At 36.2% G+C, this 18,265-nt stretch overlaps 2 protein-coding genes across 2 annotated transcripts; both read left to right on the top strand.

Annotated features, from left to right (window-relative positions):
* The first annotated feature begins 378 nt into the window (after positions 1-378).
* Positions 379-3,056, top strand: LOC107482257 (uncharacterized). The gene is made up of 2 exons (XM_016102697.3): positions 379-588; positions 1,606-3,056. The coding sequence occupies exon 2, from the start codon at positions 1,641-1,643 to the stop codon at positions 2,847-2,849; it is 1,209 nt and encodes a 402-aa protein (XP_015958183.1). The 5' UTR covers positions 379-588; positions 1,606-1,640; the 3' UTR covers positions 2,850-3,056.
* An 11,897-nt stretch (positions 3,057-14,953) lies between these two features.
* On the top strand, positions 14,954-17,260 carry LOC107482259 (protochlorophyllide-dependent translocon component 52, chloroplastic). The gene is made up of 6 exons (XM_016102699.3): positions 14,954-15,624; positions 15,743-15,930; positions 16,031-16,116; positions 16,209-16,372; positions 16,466-16,654; positions 16,736-17,260. The coding sequence occupies exons 1-6, from the start codon at positions 15,076-15,078 to the stop codon at positions 17,177-17,179; spliced, it is 1,620 nt and encodes a 539-aa protein (XP_015958185.1). The 5' UTR covers positions 14,954-15,075; the 3' UTR covers positions 17,180-17,260.
* The last annotated feature ends 1,005 nt before the right edge of the window (positions 17,261-18,265 follow it).

The following is an 18,265-nucleotide window of genomic DNA, read 5'->3' as shown; positions in this document are numbered from 1 at the left end:
AGAGAGAAAATGGTTGTGAAAAAGTTGTTCTTTTTCTTTTTTTGGGTCTTGGTTATGATAAAGTCTAAAAGTATAGGGGATTGTTCTATTGATTTTTTGGGCCCAAAACTGGAGCATATTTCAGGCCCATAATGGCCCAAAGTATATCAGTAAAAAAAATCAATTAAAAAAAAAATATTAAAGATCAGTTTATTTATCTATTTAAATAAATATTAAAAATTAGAATCTTATCTTACAATAACCTATTAATTAATAACATATATTTATATAAAATTAAAATCTGCAATAAATTAATTCTTAATTTTTCGAATTCAAAATTATTTTGGCAATAAATTAATCCTTATTCTTTTTTTTTTCCTCCTAAGGAACAATCGAAAAGTAAGAGGAAAAACCAATAAAGAAGAAAGAAGTGAAGTGGGTACTGAAAACGAGGAATAAAAGGCGTGAATTTAGAAAGTTCTGGATTGCAATTTTTACAAGTGTTTCCTTTTATTTTTCAACAGTAAATCATCAAATCGAATCAAACACTTTATATATAGGGTTGCATAGATCTTCAATCTTTTGATCTATTCGCACTCCACTAACCAGGTTAGCCCTAATTCCATCCCTTGTTTCTCGCAAATTTTTCATTCCAAACGCGTTATTATGCAGTGTTTTGCTATGGTCTCGAAATTCGCTTTGAAACAGTGCCGATTTGTGGTTAATTGCTATCAATTTTGTATAGTTGAACATATCTCGAGAAAAACCGTCTAATTTGCTAAATATGAGAAGTTAAAGAGGGCCAAATATAATCGGAATGCTTAGAGAAAGTAGTTCTTGTTTTTTTAAGACTCTTAGGGTTTTCTGAATTCAGCATCGTGAATTTGTGATCCTTTGATTCTGCCATTGCTTGTTATGCTGGGCGAGCTAGTCAATTGATATATAAATTCGATTCACAATATTTAGATATTTTGGTCAGCTTCTGGAAACGAAAGCCTGTATAAGGAAGCAGCTTCAGATTGCTATAGCATGTTTATATTCATTCCCTGGCCGTTACTTTCAGTATAGACCAGTGTTGTCCAATATTGTTGCAGGCTTGCAGCCACCCCTTTTTTGTTTTGTTTTCTATGTTAGATAAGTGGTTAGATCACTCTAGCTATTAGTGCATCAAATAATTGTTTGTTGATTATTGTTTTTGGTGTGATTAAAAAGTGCTCCTTTTTGCATTAACTATCAATGTTTTGAAATTTTATTCCTTTTGATTTCCATTTATACTATCAAATGATGGTAGTATGTCTTATGTGTTGCATAACACTTGTAATTATGAAAGGGCTCTTTATATTGAAACCAATATAGGCCATACTAAATTTTATCTTGAACCTCTGAGATTTCAACCAATTTCTATAGGTTGATGCAATCTTCAAAATCTCAGAATTAACAATCACAGGTAGATTTTAGAATTAAATCCCCTGTTATCTCAAAAACTGTGTGAGGATGAAGTGGGAGAGAATATTAATTATTTGGTTTTTCTTATGAATGTTTTAAACTTGTTTGCATTATTCAATATTTCAATTAGAATTCATCGGTCGTCACCGGTTTTTGTTTGGATGATTTGATATGTGGCAGGATTTTTTTGATAAGCAAGAACTTGAATTTCGAAAATGCCAAAAATTAGAAGAGCTCGGTCCCAATCTAATGATTGCACTAGGTCGCATCCTTACCCTTCCAACTCCAGAAACGATGAGCTACATAAACCCAAGAATTTGGTGGGATCGGTTGACGACGTGAAAGAATGGGAGGATGCTAGGTGTCCTATTTGCATGGAATCTCCACACAATGCTGTTCTTCTGAAATGTTCTTCCCATGAGATGGGTTGCCGTCCTTATATGTGTAATACCAGTTACCGGCACTCCAACTGCCTTGACCAGTTTTGCAAGTCATTTGGTTCTGATCTCTCGTCAACAATACTGCAAGAAATCCCTCTCACAAGCACAACCTCTAACGGTAGGGACGTTCAATTAGAGCCTAGACACTCCCCAGAATATGGGAGCCAATTGCAGGCAAAGCTCATCTGCCCTCTTTGCCGGGGAGAGATATTTGGATATATGGTCTTGGAGCCTGCTCGTAGGCACATGAATTCTAAACCAAGGAGTTGCGCTTCTGAGACTTGCGAATTCCAAGGGACATATGCAGAACTCCGGAAGCATGCTAGGTCTGAGCATCCATCCGTCCGACCATCTGAGGTGGATCCCTCGCGACAAAGTGATTGGACGAGGATGGAACGGGAAAGGGACTTAGAAGATCTTTTTAGCTCAATTCATGCAAGATCTGATGTTGATAACAGAGACACAATGTTGACTGGGGATCTTGCTGATTTAATGTCCTTTTTCTTGTATGAAATATTTTCTTCTATTGAAGATGCTAACAGGATGGCTAGTTTGATGTCGAGTTCTAGACATAGAATGCCATTACATGATAGAAGGTCTGGAACAATGCAGAGGATACCAAATGGTACACAAAGAAGTCAATCGGCTAGATGGAGATCCAATTTACCTTTAGCACATCAACCAGAGAGAAGTCAGAGAGGCAGAAATATATCATCATCCCGCGCTGGGCAGGCGAACCGTCCTGCTAGATGGAGAACAAACTTATCGCTGTCATCAAGGATGCCTCGTGAAGCTCACCAGTATTATAGAGAGGTGAGCCCAGGGTTGAGGATGACATCTTCAACAAGGATGTCTCGATCAGGAATTTCTAGAACTACTCCGGAAAACACACCTTCATTTGGAAGAAATTATGGCAATTCGTCATCTGGAAGGACTGCTGGACATCATCTACGATGGCGTGACCAAGGATGGTCGTCGTCATAGGATAGGCAATAAGGTTTTAAATAATGCAGTCTCTGGAACAATTTATTTGGTGATTATCATTTAATTTAATTCCTTCAAGGGAATCTTTTGTATTTGTTTTCTTGTTTTCTTGTCTAAGAGAATTGCGTCTCCCATAGAAAAATCAATAACGCATTACATCCAAGGTTAAATCCAAGTCATTTAACCAAGCAAGTTGTTATAATTTAATTTAGCTCCATGCCCTTTTCTAGTGAATTTCGTTTTCTTTTTTAATTTTTTTAACGTTTTCTACGTTCTCTTTTTTTTTTCGTATTTTCTGTGTTTTTTTTTTCGTTTTCTGTATTCTCTTTAATCTTTTAAAAATTTGGATCAAATTTATTTGTAATCAATCAAGTTGTGTAATCAGATTTAAATAGGTATTTCATTTCCAAAAATAATGAAGGATACAAGCAAGTTCATACTATCAGTTAAACCAGGATGAATTGAACTATTGTTTTATCTACAAATCGAATATATATTAAAATACAAAAACGAATCAAATGGATGAGACTTGCTTTGAACCTCATTAATGTAGTTCGTTAGTAATTCATGCTGGTGTAATTATTTTGTCTACGAATCAGTGTTCATGGTTAAAAATTTGAATTTGAATAGAATGTTGGAGTTTTGAATTTTTTTTCAATGAATCTATTTATGTTACGTTTAATGGTAGTTTCGATGTATTTTAAAACACGATTTGGTACAATATATAATTTTTTTTGATGTTTTTTGTATCCGTTTATGTTAATTGTCTGGTTATTTTCATGTTAAATTTCTTGCAATACACAGATATTTAGTTTTTTAAGAATCCAAGAGTGGGTTGTTCTTATTAATTCACTATGTAGATTTTTGGGCTCAAAATGACTATAAAACCGACTTTTTATTGAAAACCTGTTTTTGAATTGAGAATAAGTGTCACGACTGAATGGCATCATAAATGAGAATCACTATATGATTTTGGTGGAATCAGTTGATCTTTTAGCTTAGTTTTTTTAAAAGTACTTGGTTTCATTGAAATGTGTTATATTTGTTCAACGAGTAAAGTACCATTTGTACCCATGAAAGTTGAAGACGCTGACAAATGTACCCACGAGAGAAAGAAACTACCAAATGTAACCATCAATCGTGACATTCGTGGGACGAAACTAACCAAGCCTTATTCCGGCGTTGACTCCGTTAGTAACTCATCTTCCGTGGCACTTCCCGGCGTGACATGGCTTTGGGGGCTTCACAGGTGGAAATTATAAATACAATCACCTAAAAATATAATTGGATTTCAAAATTTAATTTTAAAAAAAAAGGAAATTAGAATTGAACAGTTATCAGAGGTAAACCTCTTCGCGCGTTTCACAGAACAAAGGATAGAGCCTTAAGACTAAACTGTTCATCTTCTCCACTCACAAAAAATCTCCGGCCCTAACAATAATCTCCGTGGTCAAGGGAGGGTGGTTGTTGGTGTGGATCGTGTCAGCTATTGGAGTTGCGTGGTGTCATCCATAGGTAAGTACTAAGCCTCGATTTTTCTATCGTTGTTTTCTGGATTTTTGGTGCATGGTTGTGGGTATGAGGTTTTTATTAGGGTGTCTTTGTAGTGGCTATGATTTGGTTGTGAATTGGTTTTCTTTTGTGTATACATGTGTGTTTGCAGATGGCAACTATCCACATTACACTAGTCATTAGTCACAGAGGAAAATTTGAAAAGGGTGATGATGGGAAATTGGCATATGTTGGTGGAGAGAAAACAGAGATTGAAAGAGTGAATGTGGACACGCTTAATAAGTTCTTCGTGAATGACTTAGTAAAGGACATAGGGTACAATGATGTGAGCGAGCTTTATTGGCTTGAACCTGGGAAGGAGTTGGATGGTGGGTTGAGATTGCTTAGACTAGACATGGATGTGGTGAGTATGTATGAAGCAGCCATTGCCAATGGGAGGAGAGTTGAAGTGTTCACCGAGCATCCAGTTGACGTTCCTGAGATCGCAGAAGAGAACAATGAACCAGAACCAGAGATTGAGATATTAAATGTTAGTAGGACCCCAGTGAAGCACAGAACCAAATTGTGTGTTAGAAGACCCCAAACCCCAAAGAAGAAGAGAAAGAGAGTGGTGAAATTGAGTGAGACTGTAGGAGGTGTGCTTGGACCGGATGCCCAAACAGAGGAAGCTGAGGGAGAGAAAGAAGTCCATCATACCCCAAGAAACACAGCACAACCAGAATTCAGCAATGATCAACCAAATATACCCACCCATTCACTAAAGGTAACCTTCGATGAGGCACCAAGGATCATTCAGCTACCAAATCCACCCACTATACCCAATTTACCACAATATCAACCTCTGGAGAAGACTCTTCCACAACCTGAACAACCAAATGTGTCAGCTGCAAGTGAGGAAACTGGAAATCAAATTCCAGTGTCTGCGGAGTCAGTGGCTCCCACTATGGATAAAGGGTCTGCCGAATCTGTCGAGGTTTTCACACAGTACATCCCACAGCCTTGTCAAGAACCAGGTACTGGTAGTCAACCTAGTAGTTCACAGCCGGAACCGGATTTAAATCCAGATGTGGTTGGGGGTAGTCAACAGAAGTCCAAGCGACGATCAACAGTCAGGCCTCCACCTTCAGGGCAAACATTCATACCCAACCAGGATCCAAACAAGCATCCTTCATTCTATATACCTGTGGATGGTGAAAATATGTCAGAACCAAGTACAGGGATGCATTGTTACGAGTCGGAGGAGCTTGATTCTGTTGCAAGTGATGATGAAGACAGTGAGCAGGTAGCATTTCCTCAAGCGAATCCAGATGCTCCAGCGAGGGAAGTAAGGTTGGAGGTTGGCATGGAGTTTGAAAATCTGGACCATTTCAAGAAGGCAGTTAGGAAGTTCAACATCAATTTAGGGAGAAGCATATTCTTTCCAAGGGTTGATTCAACTAGGTGCAAGGCCATATGTTATGATGAGAGTTGTCCGTGGCAGATATACTGTGCAAAACGGTCATTTCCATTAAGCTTTCAGGTGAAAACGTTTGTGAATGAACATACCTGCAGCAAGGTTAACAAGAATAAATCTGCAGATGGTAAATGGGTTGTAGAGGAGCTTGAAGACAAGATCCGTGATCATCCAGACTTAACTCAAAGGCAGGCACAAGATTTTTTCAAGAAGGAGTATGACGTCATTGTGAACGAGAGGAAGATATACAGGGCTATGGTGAAGGCGAAACAACTAATAGAAGGGAGTGAAATAGCTCAGTATGCTGTTCTTAGGGACTATGCTAATGAAATTATGAGGACCAACCCTGGCTCCACTGTGAGGATTAGTACTGATTATGTTGAAGGGACTGGGCATAAATTCAAAAGGATATATATATGCTTGGAAGGGTGTAAGAAGGGTTTTTCGGTTGGCTGCAGGCCTTTTATAGGGTTAGATGGAACTTTTTTAAAGGGTTACTACCCTGGGCAGTTGTTGACTACAATCGGCCATGATGCCAATAACCACATCTATCCGATATCGTACGCTGTTGTGGAGTGTGAATGCAAGGATAGCTGGAAATGGTTTCCGGAAATCCTCCAAGAAGACATAGGTGACGCTGCAATCAATGGTGTCAACTTCATGTCAGACATGCAGAAGGTAATATCTGAATTCCTATCCCATGTGTATGTCTTCATTGTAATTTTAGTTTGTTATAATGTATCTGCTTGCCTGCTGCTGTCATAGTTATTGTCCATCATATAATATAATGATTTGGTCGCTTTACTTATGTCTACCAGGGCCTCATCCCAGCTTTGCGTGAAGTGAATCCATGAGCACATCATAGATTTTGTGCTATGCACATATGGCAGAACTTCAGAAAGCAGTGGGGTGACACATAATTGAAAATGGCAATGTGGAGATGTGCCAAGGCCACAACCCCTCAAGAGTTCAATGCTGCCCTGGATAGAATCAAAAGGGTTAATCCCCATGCTTGGGAGTATCTAAATAGGATCCCTCCAAGTCAATGGAGTAGGAGTGGTTTTAGTGAGTACAAAAAATCTGACAATTACACAAACAACAACTGCGAATCATTCAATTCTAGGATCAAGAAAATGAGAGGGAAGCCTATAATAACTATGCTGGAAGAGGTACGGTGTTATATGATGAGTATAATTGCAAGAAACAAGAAGGCGTTGGTGGGTTATAACGGAGTTATCACTCCTGTGCAACAGAGTAGGCTTGAAAAAGAGAAAAAGGAGAGCAACAAGTGGCGGCCATTTCCCACCGGAGATGATCCTGGCAATGTGTATGAAGTACAGTGCCTGCCTCATAAGGTTATGGTGGATATAGGAAAGAGGACTTGTTCATGTAGGTTTTGGCAACTGACTGGCTTGCCGTGCAGGCATGCATGTGCTGCACTGGCATATCAGAATAGGAAGCCAGAGGAACATGCACATAACTGGCTTTCCATGGAGGCATATAATAGCACATATCAATACATTATCCAGCCTGTCCCTAGTCAAGAATACTGGCAGCATGTTGATCTACCTCCTATATTACCCCCAGTATACAAGAAGCAGATTGGGAGGCCAAAGTTGAAGAGAGACAAAAAGAATGACGCCCCAAAGGAACCCCACCCAGATCCTCATAGGGCCCCCAGAAAGTATGACCCCATCACCTGCAAGTATTACCTAAAGGTAAACCATAATTCATATGCTCCCATTACTTGTGCTTTCAATGTCCACAACCTGAAAGTTCATGTTACATGTATTGCAGACTGGACACAACAGTCGTAGCTGTTCCAAGAAGAAGGAAGCCATGGCTGGGAGTGCTGGGGGACAGAGTACAAATCCACACCCACCTGCTGAGGATGATGGGGATGAGGCTGCTAGACAAGAGGAGATGTTCTGGGAAGAGAATCTGGAAGCAGTTGAAGCAGCTGAAGCAGCAGCATCTCAGCCACCAAATGTAAGTCTAATGCTGTATTTTACAACTTCATTCTAAAAGTTCTTAATGAAATCAATCATATGTTTCTACTGTTGTAGGAGACAAATTCAGTTCCTCAACCCATTCCTAATCCAGTGAGGTCTCCTTCAACTAGGCCAACAACTACAAAAAAGCCACCAAGGAAGAAGAAGAATATGCGAAGACCACCACCAACTACTCACCAACCACAGTCTGCTCCAACAACACCAGCTACTACTACTCCATCACCCACGGCCTCTGATGTCCCACCCGTTGTGACAACTCAAACCATGCAAGTTTCCTCCCAGGGGACTACTTCCAGATTCATGGAATTCATGCCTACTCCCACAGGGAGAGGATCAAGCTCAACTCCGTGGCCTCAGCCTGCCTTCTGTCATCCACCAAAAAAGAGGTCAACAACTGCACACTTGAAGAAAAGATCAAGCGGCAACAGCAACTCCACTCCAATTCCTTGAAGCAAGAGTGTTTATATTATGTTTTTTTTCTTGGTACTGTGCCATGGCAGTTTAGATTACAATTGTTGGATATGTCACATACTATACCTACAATTGCTTATGTTTTGGTATTTGGTGTTTGTGCATGGTCATTGTTGAAAACTCATACCTATAACTAGTATAACTTGAACACTTCAGTTGCTAAATTTCTATGTACTTATGAGCTTATTTTGCATGTCTTTCATGTTATTTTGGAGCAGAAAGTAAAAAATGACTTGAAATTAGTATTAGTAATAGATAACTTCTGCAAATTTACAAGTCTTATAAGACTCTTTTTGACATTTTCTGTCTTCCACATGTCTACAAATGACAGATACATAATCGAACATGGGTATTTTTGTCAAATCCTAACACTGCAAACTGCTTGGGCTCAAAACCCCTTGAGAGCCAAATACAAAGTGCAGACAACATTACATACTACCACCATTGACATAATCACAAGCCAAAACCTAACTTTACTAACTTCAACTTCACACCTCCCTAACATCATCAACATCTTCAGTTCAACGTTAGCATCATTAGCGTCTTCCTGCATCTTTCTTTCTGACAGTGCTCTCCTCAAACCCTCCCATTGCCCTTCGATTTCGTCTACCCATGCAAAGAAGTTGCAGTCCGAGTTCTATCCATGGCAGAAAAACTAAAATCAGATACCGATTCAACTCACAGAGAACAGGATGTAAAACGGGTTACCTTCCAATTGGGACAACGCACGAACCACCTCCCAGGATTCATCGCCGTCCCTGACTGTAACAGCGTCACCCCCAACCCATAGAGACATCGCCCATTGAACTTCCTATCATGCACCCTTCCTGAATTTGAGCTTCCAGACACACTACCATTGCCATTTGAAGTTGGAGTAAACAGTCTTCGCTTCGACATCGGTATAATTTAGAAGATTTTTGTGAATCTAGGGTTAGGGTTCTTATTGGGATGGAACAAGCTTTGAATTTGGGAAATTTTGGGGTTGAGGATACATTATAACGGTCACACAGCTCAGCAATCCACGTAAGAGGCCCCCAAGCCATGTCACGCCGGGAAGTGCCACGGAAGATGAGTTACTAACGGAGTCAACGCCGGAATAAGGCTTGGTTAGTTTCGTCCCACGAATGTCACGATTGATGGTTACATTTGGTAGTTTCTTTCTCTCGTGGGTACATTTGTCAGCATTTTCAACTTTCATGGGTACAAATGGTACTTTACTCTTTGTTCAACAAATAATATAATTTGAAGAATGATTAGCTAAACTATAATTGTTTCTATTTGGATAATTTGGGTGAATCTATTTTAATGGACGAGATTAATGATATAATATGTGAATATGTATTCTTTCACTAAGGCTTTTTGCATAGCATTTGTGATGATTTTCTTTTTCATATTAGATGCTCCTTTCTTCTGGCCTATCTAACTTAGTTACTAGAGTCATCTCTTTGTCCTTACAATGAGACCCCAATAATTGAATATATGATAAAGTAAAATATATTCATTTAACATTGAAAATCAAAATTATTGCTTAACGCATTCTATTGCTTTTGCAAGTTTTTATATTACAATTTATTCAGGATTCGAGATACAATTATATTAATTAATGATGTGTGATTTTTTTCAGTGATTAGACAAAGAAAATATTTACGTGCAAAGTTTAGAAATGGTAAGGATAATATGCATGGTGATGAAGAAGGGTAGCATGAAGATAATAAGCTTACTTGGGAAAAAAGTATAGATGTCAAGATCGAACTAGTGATCGAACCGATTAAGTTATTGGTTCATTGGTTTATTGGTTTAATTGATAAATTATTGGTTGAACTGACAAAACTGGTTCTACGTAAATAAAAAATTGATAAAATAGTAAAAAATTGAGTAAAGTAACAATTAGGTCTTTGAAGTTTTCAACTTCAGATTAATTAGCCCTTGAAAAAACTAAAGTACCAATTTGGTCTTTCACGATAGTAAACCGTGGTCGCTGGACACGTTATGTCTCTCTATCAATTTATCATGTGAAATTTAATGGTGATACTTATATGTCTCCACTAATTAGTCCTAAGTCAAAATTCTTGAAAAGCTACTACTTGACTCAATAAACGCTACAAAAATACCCGACCGTAAATAAAAAATATTTCGTTAATAGAATTGGTTGAGCTGTCAAATGGATTTCGTTACACCCTTTCTTCTCTTTCTCCTTCATTCTTCCTCACTCCCTCCCTCCCCAAAGCAACTACAACAACAATAATAAACAGCATCTCAGTCACTCCTTCCCTCCCCCAAAACTCCCAGAAGTTGCTACAAGCTGCAACAACAACAACATATCTGAGTCACCCCAAAATTGCAACGACGGCAACAACATCATCTTCTTAGCTGAAGCTCTTGCAACAACATCTTTCTCATTATTTCTCTCCTCAAATACGATGTCGCCTCTTCTTCCACAATTTCTCTCCCTCAAGTACGACAATGATCTTGCTCTTTGCCAGTGTCATCTTATTCATCCACTTCTCCTTCTTCGAATCTTCTCTTTTGTCGTCTCTCTCTTTCTCTCTCCTTATTGTTCTGGTTCTCTCTCTTCAATGACGGCGCCTGCAATGATGCTGCCCTCTCCTCCCGTCCTCCCTCACTCCTCAAAACAACTACAACAACAATAAGCAACATCTCAGTGACTCCCTCCCTCCTCCAAACCTTTTAGAATAGACCTTGCGCCTCATCCTCTTCATCTTAGCTACAGCAATGATCAGCCATAATAAGTAATAATCATCCATAATCACCAATTTCACATTTTTTGTTATGCTTTTTTTAATAATCTATTAAAAATAGAATCCAAAGAAAAAAGAATCACAAAGAGAGAAGCTGGAGAGAGAGCTCCTCACCGCCCTGGAGAGAGAGGGACTGTCCATTGCTGGCTTATTGCGAGAGAGGAGAGTAAGGCGCTACAAGACAAGTTTCTGGCAGCGATGGAGGGATGGCGAGCAAGCAGCAACGGAGATGGAAAATCTGAGAAAAAAGATCGAGAGATCTACTACGAGAGGGAAGAGACTGTGAGATCCACTTCTGACGACAACGGAGGGGCGACGAGCAAGCAGCAGTGGCAACAACGAGGTTCTGCCACTGAAGACAAAGAAAAAATGGCGTGGGTCGATGAGCAGCTGTTCTGTGTGTTGGAGAAGTGAAAGTGAGAAGATGAGAGAAGAATAAAGGAGTAGGGAGTGGGGTGTGAAAACGTGAGACAGAAATGATCGGAAGGCAACAACCATGGATTTAGAGTGAGAGTGAAGAGGGTAAGGCGTAAGCTCTTTTTGGGAGATTTGGGGGAGGGAGAGAGTGAGGGAGAACGAAGGAGAAGCAGAAGAAGGGTATAACGGAATTCGTTTGACAGTTCAGTCAACTCTGTTAATGGAATAGATTCTTATTTATGATCGGGTATTTTTATAACATTTTTCAATATTTTAGGTGTATTTTTGTCGTTAAAAGTAGAGGTTATTTTTTGTCAGCGTCCTAATAATTTGGGGACAAAATTGGTAATTTATTCTATATAATAACTAGCACATAAAGTAGTAAAGGAACAAAACAGTCTGGTGGTGTGCCTTGTTAGAATGCAGCAAGAGGACGTGAGTTCACAGATTTGCATCGAACCGGTCGGTTTTGACCATTTATGACAAACCGTCCCGTTTTTTACGGTTTAATTGCGTATTCAGTCTAAACTTTTAACCAAATTAGTCAGATAATCAATTTACTAATTTTTCGATCAAATCAGTCACTCCAATCCAGTTCTCACAACTATTAAAAAAAGAGGTAGCTCCTTGTGCTGAGAACCATAATTTTTATTATTACAAAACAAGAATTAATGAATTCACCCATAAGAAACTGAAAGTATATTATTAAAGCTTTGCCGTTGCTTTTCTCTAAATTTAATTTTTTCTCTACAATAATCTTAGCGAGATAATATTTGGTACTGTTGTTGCTTTCACTTTTTTTTTGTCTAATTAAGACATTTCCTTTGCTAATGTTAACAAGAATGGATGATTTTGAAATTATATTTTTTTTCTGCGGTATAAATGGTATTTAATGCTAATATTTACCTTAAGGGTAAGAGTAATTCTTTATATATATATATATATCATAATGCTCACATTTGAAGAAAAGGTTAATTTTTAATTTAATAATTAAGGAAAATAATATTTAAAGAGATAATAATTATTATATTTTATATTATATTTGGTATCTAAACATATGAATAGTAGATAGGTGAACGATTGAAGTTTATACAATCTATTGTTTTGTAAATATGACATATCATTTGTAGTGAAAAATGATGATTATCCTAATCATTAATTTTTTTTATCTAATTTGAGTTTCAGTTTAAATATTTAATATTTCTGTCTCATATTTTGGATGGAAGATTGTAATAATCAAGCATGGTAAAAACCATTACAGAAGCATGTTGAAGAATGAAGATATTACGCGAGAAGAAATTATTTCTGTTGAAGATGAAGAAGAAGAAAACTATTATGCTAGCAAGGGACTTTTCAATGGCTTGCCTACTGTATAATCTATAATATTATCTTTAGTATATACAATATTTAATTTTATCAAATAAGTCCAATTGTTAATAATCTTACTTGTGATTCTGCATGAGTTTGATTTCGTACATTTATAAAAGAGTAAAAAAAAAAGAATTAAAAAATCTACTCTCACTCACTGTAAAATTAAACTGACATTTGAAAAAAAATATATTATGACAGTTTAATAATTAATTTCTCAAAGTAAAAACAGATGTCTTTGATGAAGATTTTATACAAGTACTTTCACTAATTATATAAGAAATTACATAAGAAATTTATAATATCTTGATTTATTTTATTTATGAAATGATTATAAAATAAAGAAATTAACTCAAAATATGTGATTAAAGGTTGGCATCAGAGATAAAAATATGAAGAGCTAAAGCATTGTTAAATGGATTTTAGATTTTGGTGATGGCAAATTGAGAGAATCTTATGATGGAAGCATTGTAGTTGCTATACTTTTAGAATTCTACTATTAATTTTAATGATTCAATTGAAGCAATTGTTTACGCTATTTACATCTTATAAAAGAATTTAGCTCCAACCGTTGATGTTGAGCAAATGAATGATTATCATACTATTTTTGAATAAAAACGAAGTGAAAACATATTTGAATTATGATTTATCTTACTTTAAGGAAGGACTAATACACTTATGCTAGCAAGCACACTTCAAAATTTTTAGTTACTATTAAATTTTCTGGATTTTTAAATTATGAGTTGTATTTCAAGCAAGATTGTCATGTTATGTTCATTAGAGATATTAATTATTCTGCTGAACTATGGAACGGAATTAGATCATGATTTTTATTTTTAGGATGACACTAACTCCACCCAATATTAAACTATTTTTTAAATTTTATCGGAGACAAATTTTTTCTTTTATGTTTTTTTATGATATGACAATTAATAAAAGTCAAGAATAATCTTTATTCTTTAAATTATGTAAATTTACTTAAGTAATTAACCAATTTTTAATTATGGCCAACTTTATATGACAGTTTTCAGGCTCATCAACAAACATGGACTTAAAATCATCATTTCTCATGACAATTTAAACAATTTTACTAAAACAAATAACGTAATTTATCAAAAAGTATTTAAAAATGTCTAATTTTATCTTTACAATATCTAAACTACATCGTCTCTATTTTAATATGTCATTCTTAACTTTTTAAAATCTACTAATTTCATAAGAAAAATATTTAACTTTAAATTTGTTTATCCTACAAGATTTTATTTCAACTTTTGTATGCTTACTTTCTATGTACATATACCTATAACTTTCAAATATAAATGACACACCTGTTAAGACACATTGATATATAAGCACTTTTATTTTTTTCCCAGTGAAGATATTAACCGTTGCAAATTTAAAATATTATAAGTAACGATTCAACAATAAAAAAATAAATTCTGTTAGAAAACCAATGGAGTATTTATACAATGTATATAATAGACTATTTATTTGACCCAATATGAATTAAAAAATAAACATCCAGAGTAAAATACTACTAATTTCTCAAACACAATACATCCATACTATCCAGAATAACCATTCGAATATCAGGGATAATAAACATCTAATATCCTACTGAATCGAACATCACTATACCTCTATTGTACACGTTGTATATATATTTTATTGGCTCCCTATACTCCCTTTAAAAAAATTGACTGTGCCATTTTCTTTGTGGATAAAATATACATTACATTTTTATAAATTATAGAATTAATAATTAAATTGATCCTGAAAAATAGATTATTCTTTAAATTTATTTTTAAAAGATTTTATGAATAAAATTAATTTTTCAACGATTATAAATTTATTGCTTTTATTTTTCTAATATTTCAATAACAATTTCTCTCTATATATTAATCTTTTTATAAATAAATTATATAAATACAATAAAATAGATTATGTACACTAGTTTTACACTAGTTTCTACTAAAAAAGTGTCGAGTATGGGTAGTTTATCCACACATAGAGATAGTGTGTTGAAAAAGCATTTTGTCCTTGCACATTTTTGAGGCTCAGGTTTCTTTTCGTCACATAAATACCAAAAACGGAATGATCACTATAAAATTGACAAACTTGAGCCACTGGTTTTTCTTCAACATCTTCTGATGAGTTGAAGTGTTGGGTTTCTTGCATTTGTGTTCCTCTCTCGTACTTCTAGTTCCTTTGGATTCATTGAACCAAAGGGAACTATGGAAACTATGATATCTTTCTCTGCTCCTTCATTTCTTCACATCCCAACACCGCATGAACCAACAACCCCACCACTTAGGAAATCCATGTTCTTCAGCACTACTACTACTAATACTACTACTCAAGTAACCAATTCACCATTACGCTCTATAGTTCATGGAAACAAATCAAAATCCAAGCTTTTCACTGCCTTGTCACCATCTCCATTGACAGAATCCAGCAACACACCTGAGGCCGAGACAGAAGTTGAATCAAAGGGAGAGAAGTTTGATTGGTACTCTCAGTGGTATCCAGTGATGCCAATATGTGACCTTGACAAGAGGGCACCCCACGGGAAGAAAGTGTTGGGGATTGATGTGGTTGTGTGGTGGGATAGGAATGAGAGTGCATGGAAGGTGTTTGATGATGCATGCCCTCACAGATTGGCACCTTTGTCTGAGGGAAGGATCGATCAATGGGGCAGATTGCAGTGTGTCTACCATGGTTGGTGTTTTAATGGCTCTGGGGACTGTAAGCTCATTCCTCAGGCACCCCCTGATGCTCCTCCGGTAATAACAATTCTTATTAGTAACATTCATAATCAGTGTTCTATTAATTTTTGTCTTGTTTTCCTTTCATTGTCTGATATGCTCTATAAAACAATCATTAAGTTGTGGTAATGTGCAGTTTCATACCTTCAAAAAAGCATGTGTAGCCGCATACCCAAGTACTGTGCAGAATGGTATGTTGTGGTTTTGGCCAAATTCTGATCCTCAATATAAAGATATTCTTGAACGAAAGAAACCCCCATACATACCAGAGATTGATGATCCCTCATACACTAGCTTGATGGGAAACAGAGATATTCCTTATGGGTATGTATCATATTTCCAGTATCCAAGAGATTTCTTTCAAGTCATGAAAACTGTTCTTCCGCTTAGCACAGCTTTCTAACAAAATGAATATTGATTTCAGCTATGAGGTGCTGATCGAGAACCTTATGGACCCTGCACATGTTCCGTACGCACATTATGGAATAATGCGTACTCAGAAACCAAAAGGCATATAAGATAAATCCTTTAAATTCAGTTCAATTTATATTTTCTTTTATATATGACACTCACATGTGTAGATGGCTTAACTGACTCTGCAGAGAAAGTTGATAGAGAAGGAGGCAGGCCACTAGAATTGGCAATTGAAAAGTTAGATGTCAACGGTTTTTTAGCAGAGCAGGGTTGGAGCAAAAGCAAATTCATGCCGCCATGCGTATTTTATGCATATAGCCACGATCAACCTGCGCCATCCGGTGAAAATCAGGTAAATTATTGAGAAATGTGAGTTTTTGGTGCAAACATACCAACAGTGTTTTTTATGAGGTTGTATAATGTGTGTTGAATTTGATTAATGCAGAAGTCATCAAAACAGAAGAAATTTTCCTTAATCTTTGTTTGCATTCCGGTTAGTCCTGGTAAAAGCAGACTGATATGGTGCTTCCCACGAAACTTTGGACTGTGGATGGACAAAATTGTGCCGCGGTGGTTCTTTCATATTGGACAAAACCTTATTCTAGATTCAGATTTATATCTTCTTCATGTTGAGGTAATTCAGATTTGTGTCTGAATAGCTACTACTCTTCCTTTGGTTACCATCCTCTGAGAAGTGATGAAATTGTTTTGACAGGAATACAAACTTATGGAAGTTGGTTCAGCGAACTGGGCGAAAGCCTGTTTCGTGCCAACAAAGTCAGATGCACTTGTGGTCGGTTTTAGAAAGTGGCTAAACAAGTATGCAGGTGGGCAAGTTGATTGGAGAGGTAAATACAGTGGAGTTCTTGCGCCAACGCCACCCAGGGAGCAGCTTTTTGACAGGTATTGGTCGCATGTGGTGAACTGCCGGAGCTGCAACCGTGCATATAAGAGCCTCAATGTGGCTGAAGTGGCGCTTCAGATCATATGTGTTGCTTCAATAGGGATTGTTGCTGCAATGAAGCAGGGAACCATGTCTACATTCACAAGAAGTTCAATGGTTGTGGTTGCAGTGCTCTCATTCGCCTTGTCTCGTTGGCTAGCTCACTTCATATACAAGAATTTCCGTTATCATGATTACAACCATGCATTCCGCTGACCTGAAATGCCATAATAGTTGATGTGAACAACTGAACTATGTTCATATGTGTAGTAAATAAAATATAGGTGCTTTGAATCACGTACTTCCAAGCTTACAATCCCTTTTGGGTGATTTTATTTAGGAAAAAATGTTTTCAAAGTGCCAACTATTGAGACCAGTAGCACATAATTACTTCAGTCCACGCACACCACTTTGGGCATAGCTCTGGCAAAATGCAACGAATTTTGATTGAATATCTTGTCTAAGAAACCATAGTGAATATTTCTTTCGATTCGAATAACTGTATAAATAAACAAAATTATTAGCACACAGCTAGCGTTTGGTGGAGAGACAGAGACGGAAAGACTGAGAGACAGAGATTGAAATAAATTTCAGTATCCTGTTTGATGCAATGGGAGATAAAAATTAAAACAAGAATGAAACTCTACTTTAATTTGTACAAAAGATAAAATTGGAAGGAATTAATTGAAATGAGGATATTTTAGGTATAAAATGTTATTAAAATTTTAGTATCTGTCTCTAAAAATTTTAGTTTCATGTATCCTATTTTTTAAAAGTATTAAAATACTGAAATTTTAAAGATACGGACAAAAATTTTAGTATCAGTCTCTAAATTAACAAACATGCTAAGTTTCAGTCTTTTGCTCGGTACCTCAAAACAAACATATCACAATGTATTAAGACACTAAAAATGTGAATATTTTTAAATGGGAGACATGTGAAATTATTAATTGAGAATAGTTGAATGATTATGTGTATGTTTGGGCGCCATTATTTTGTTAAAAAAAAGATCTTTTTTCAATGAAAAAGATCTTTTTTTTATTTTTTAATGTGTTTGACAAATTTTTAGTAGTAAAAGTAAAAGCACTAGTAAAATTAAAAAAAGATTTTTTTGAGAAGCTGTAATTTACATCTTTTTTTAAAAGATCTTTTTTCCTTAAAAAAAAGATGTTTTTCATGTAATAAATAAATAAAAAAGTACTTTTATATTGTTATACCCAAACATAATTGATAGATAAAAAGACCTTTTTACATGAGATATCCAAACATAAAATTACTTTTACTTCTCTATAAGATCTTAAA

This window comes from Arachis duranensis, chromosome 3 (genome assembly GCF_000817695.3).
Source record: "Arachis duranensis cultivar V14167 chromosome 3, aradu.V14167.gnm2.J7QH, whole genome shotgun sequence".
NCBI classification, from domain to species: domain Eukaryota; kingdom Viridiplantae; phylum Streptophyta; class Magnoliopsida; order Fabales; family Fabaceae; genus Arachis; species Arachis duranensis.
Note: the sequence above shows the minus strand (reverse complement) of the source record. Positions and strands in the feature narration are given on the sequence as shown.

Bases quoted from the DNA above. Each gene is read 5' to 3' on its own strand.
- LOC107482257 (XM_016102697.3), top strand. From the start codon at position 1,641: ATGCCAAAAATTAGAAGAGCTCGGTCCCAATCTAATGATTGCACTAGG.
- LOC107482259 (XM_016102699.3), top strand. From the start codon at position 15,076: ATGGAAACTATGATATCTTTCTCTGCTCCTTCATTTCTTCACATCCCA. The intron at 15,625-15,742 runs GTAATAACAATT...GGTAATGTGCAG, and splicing joins CACCCCCTGATGCTCCTCCG to TTTCATACCTTCAAAAAAGC. The intron at 16,117-16,208 runs GCATATAAGATA...CTGACTCTGCAG, and splicing joins GCGTACTCAGAAACCAAAAG to AGAAAGTTGATAGAGAAGGA.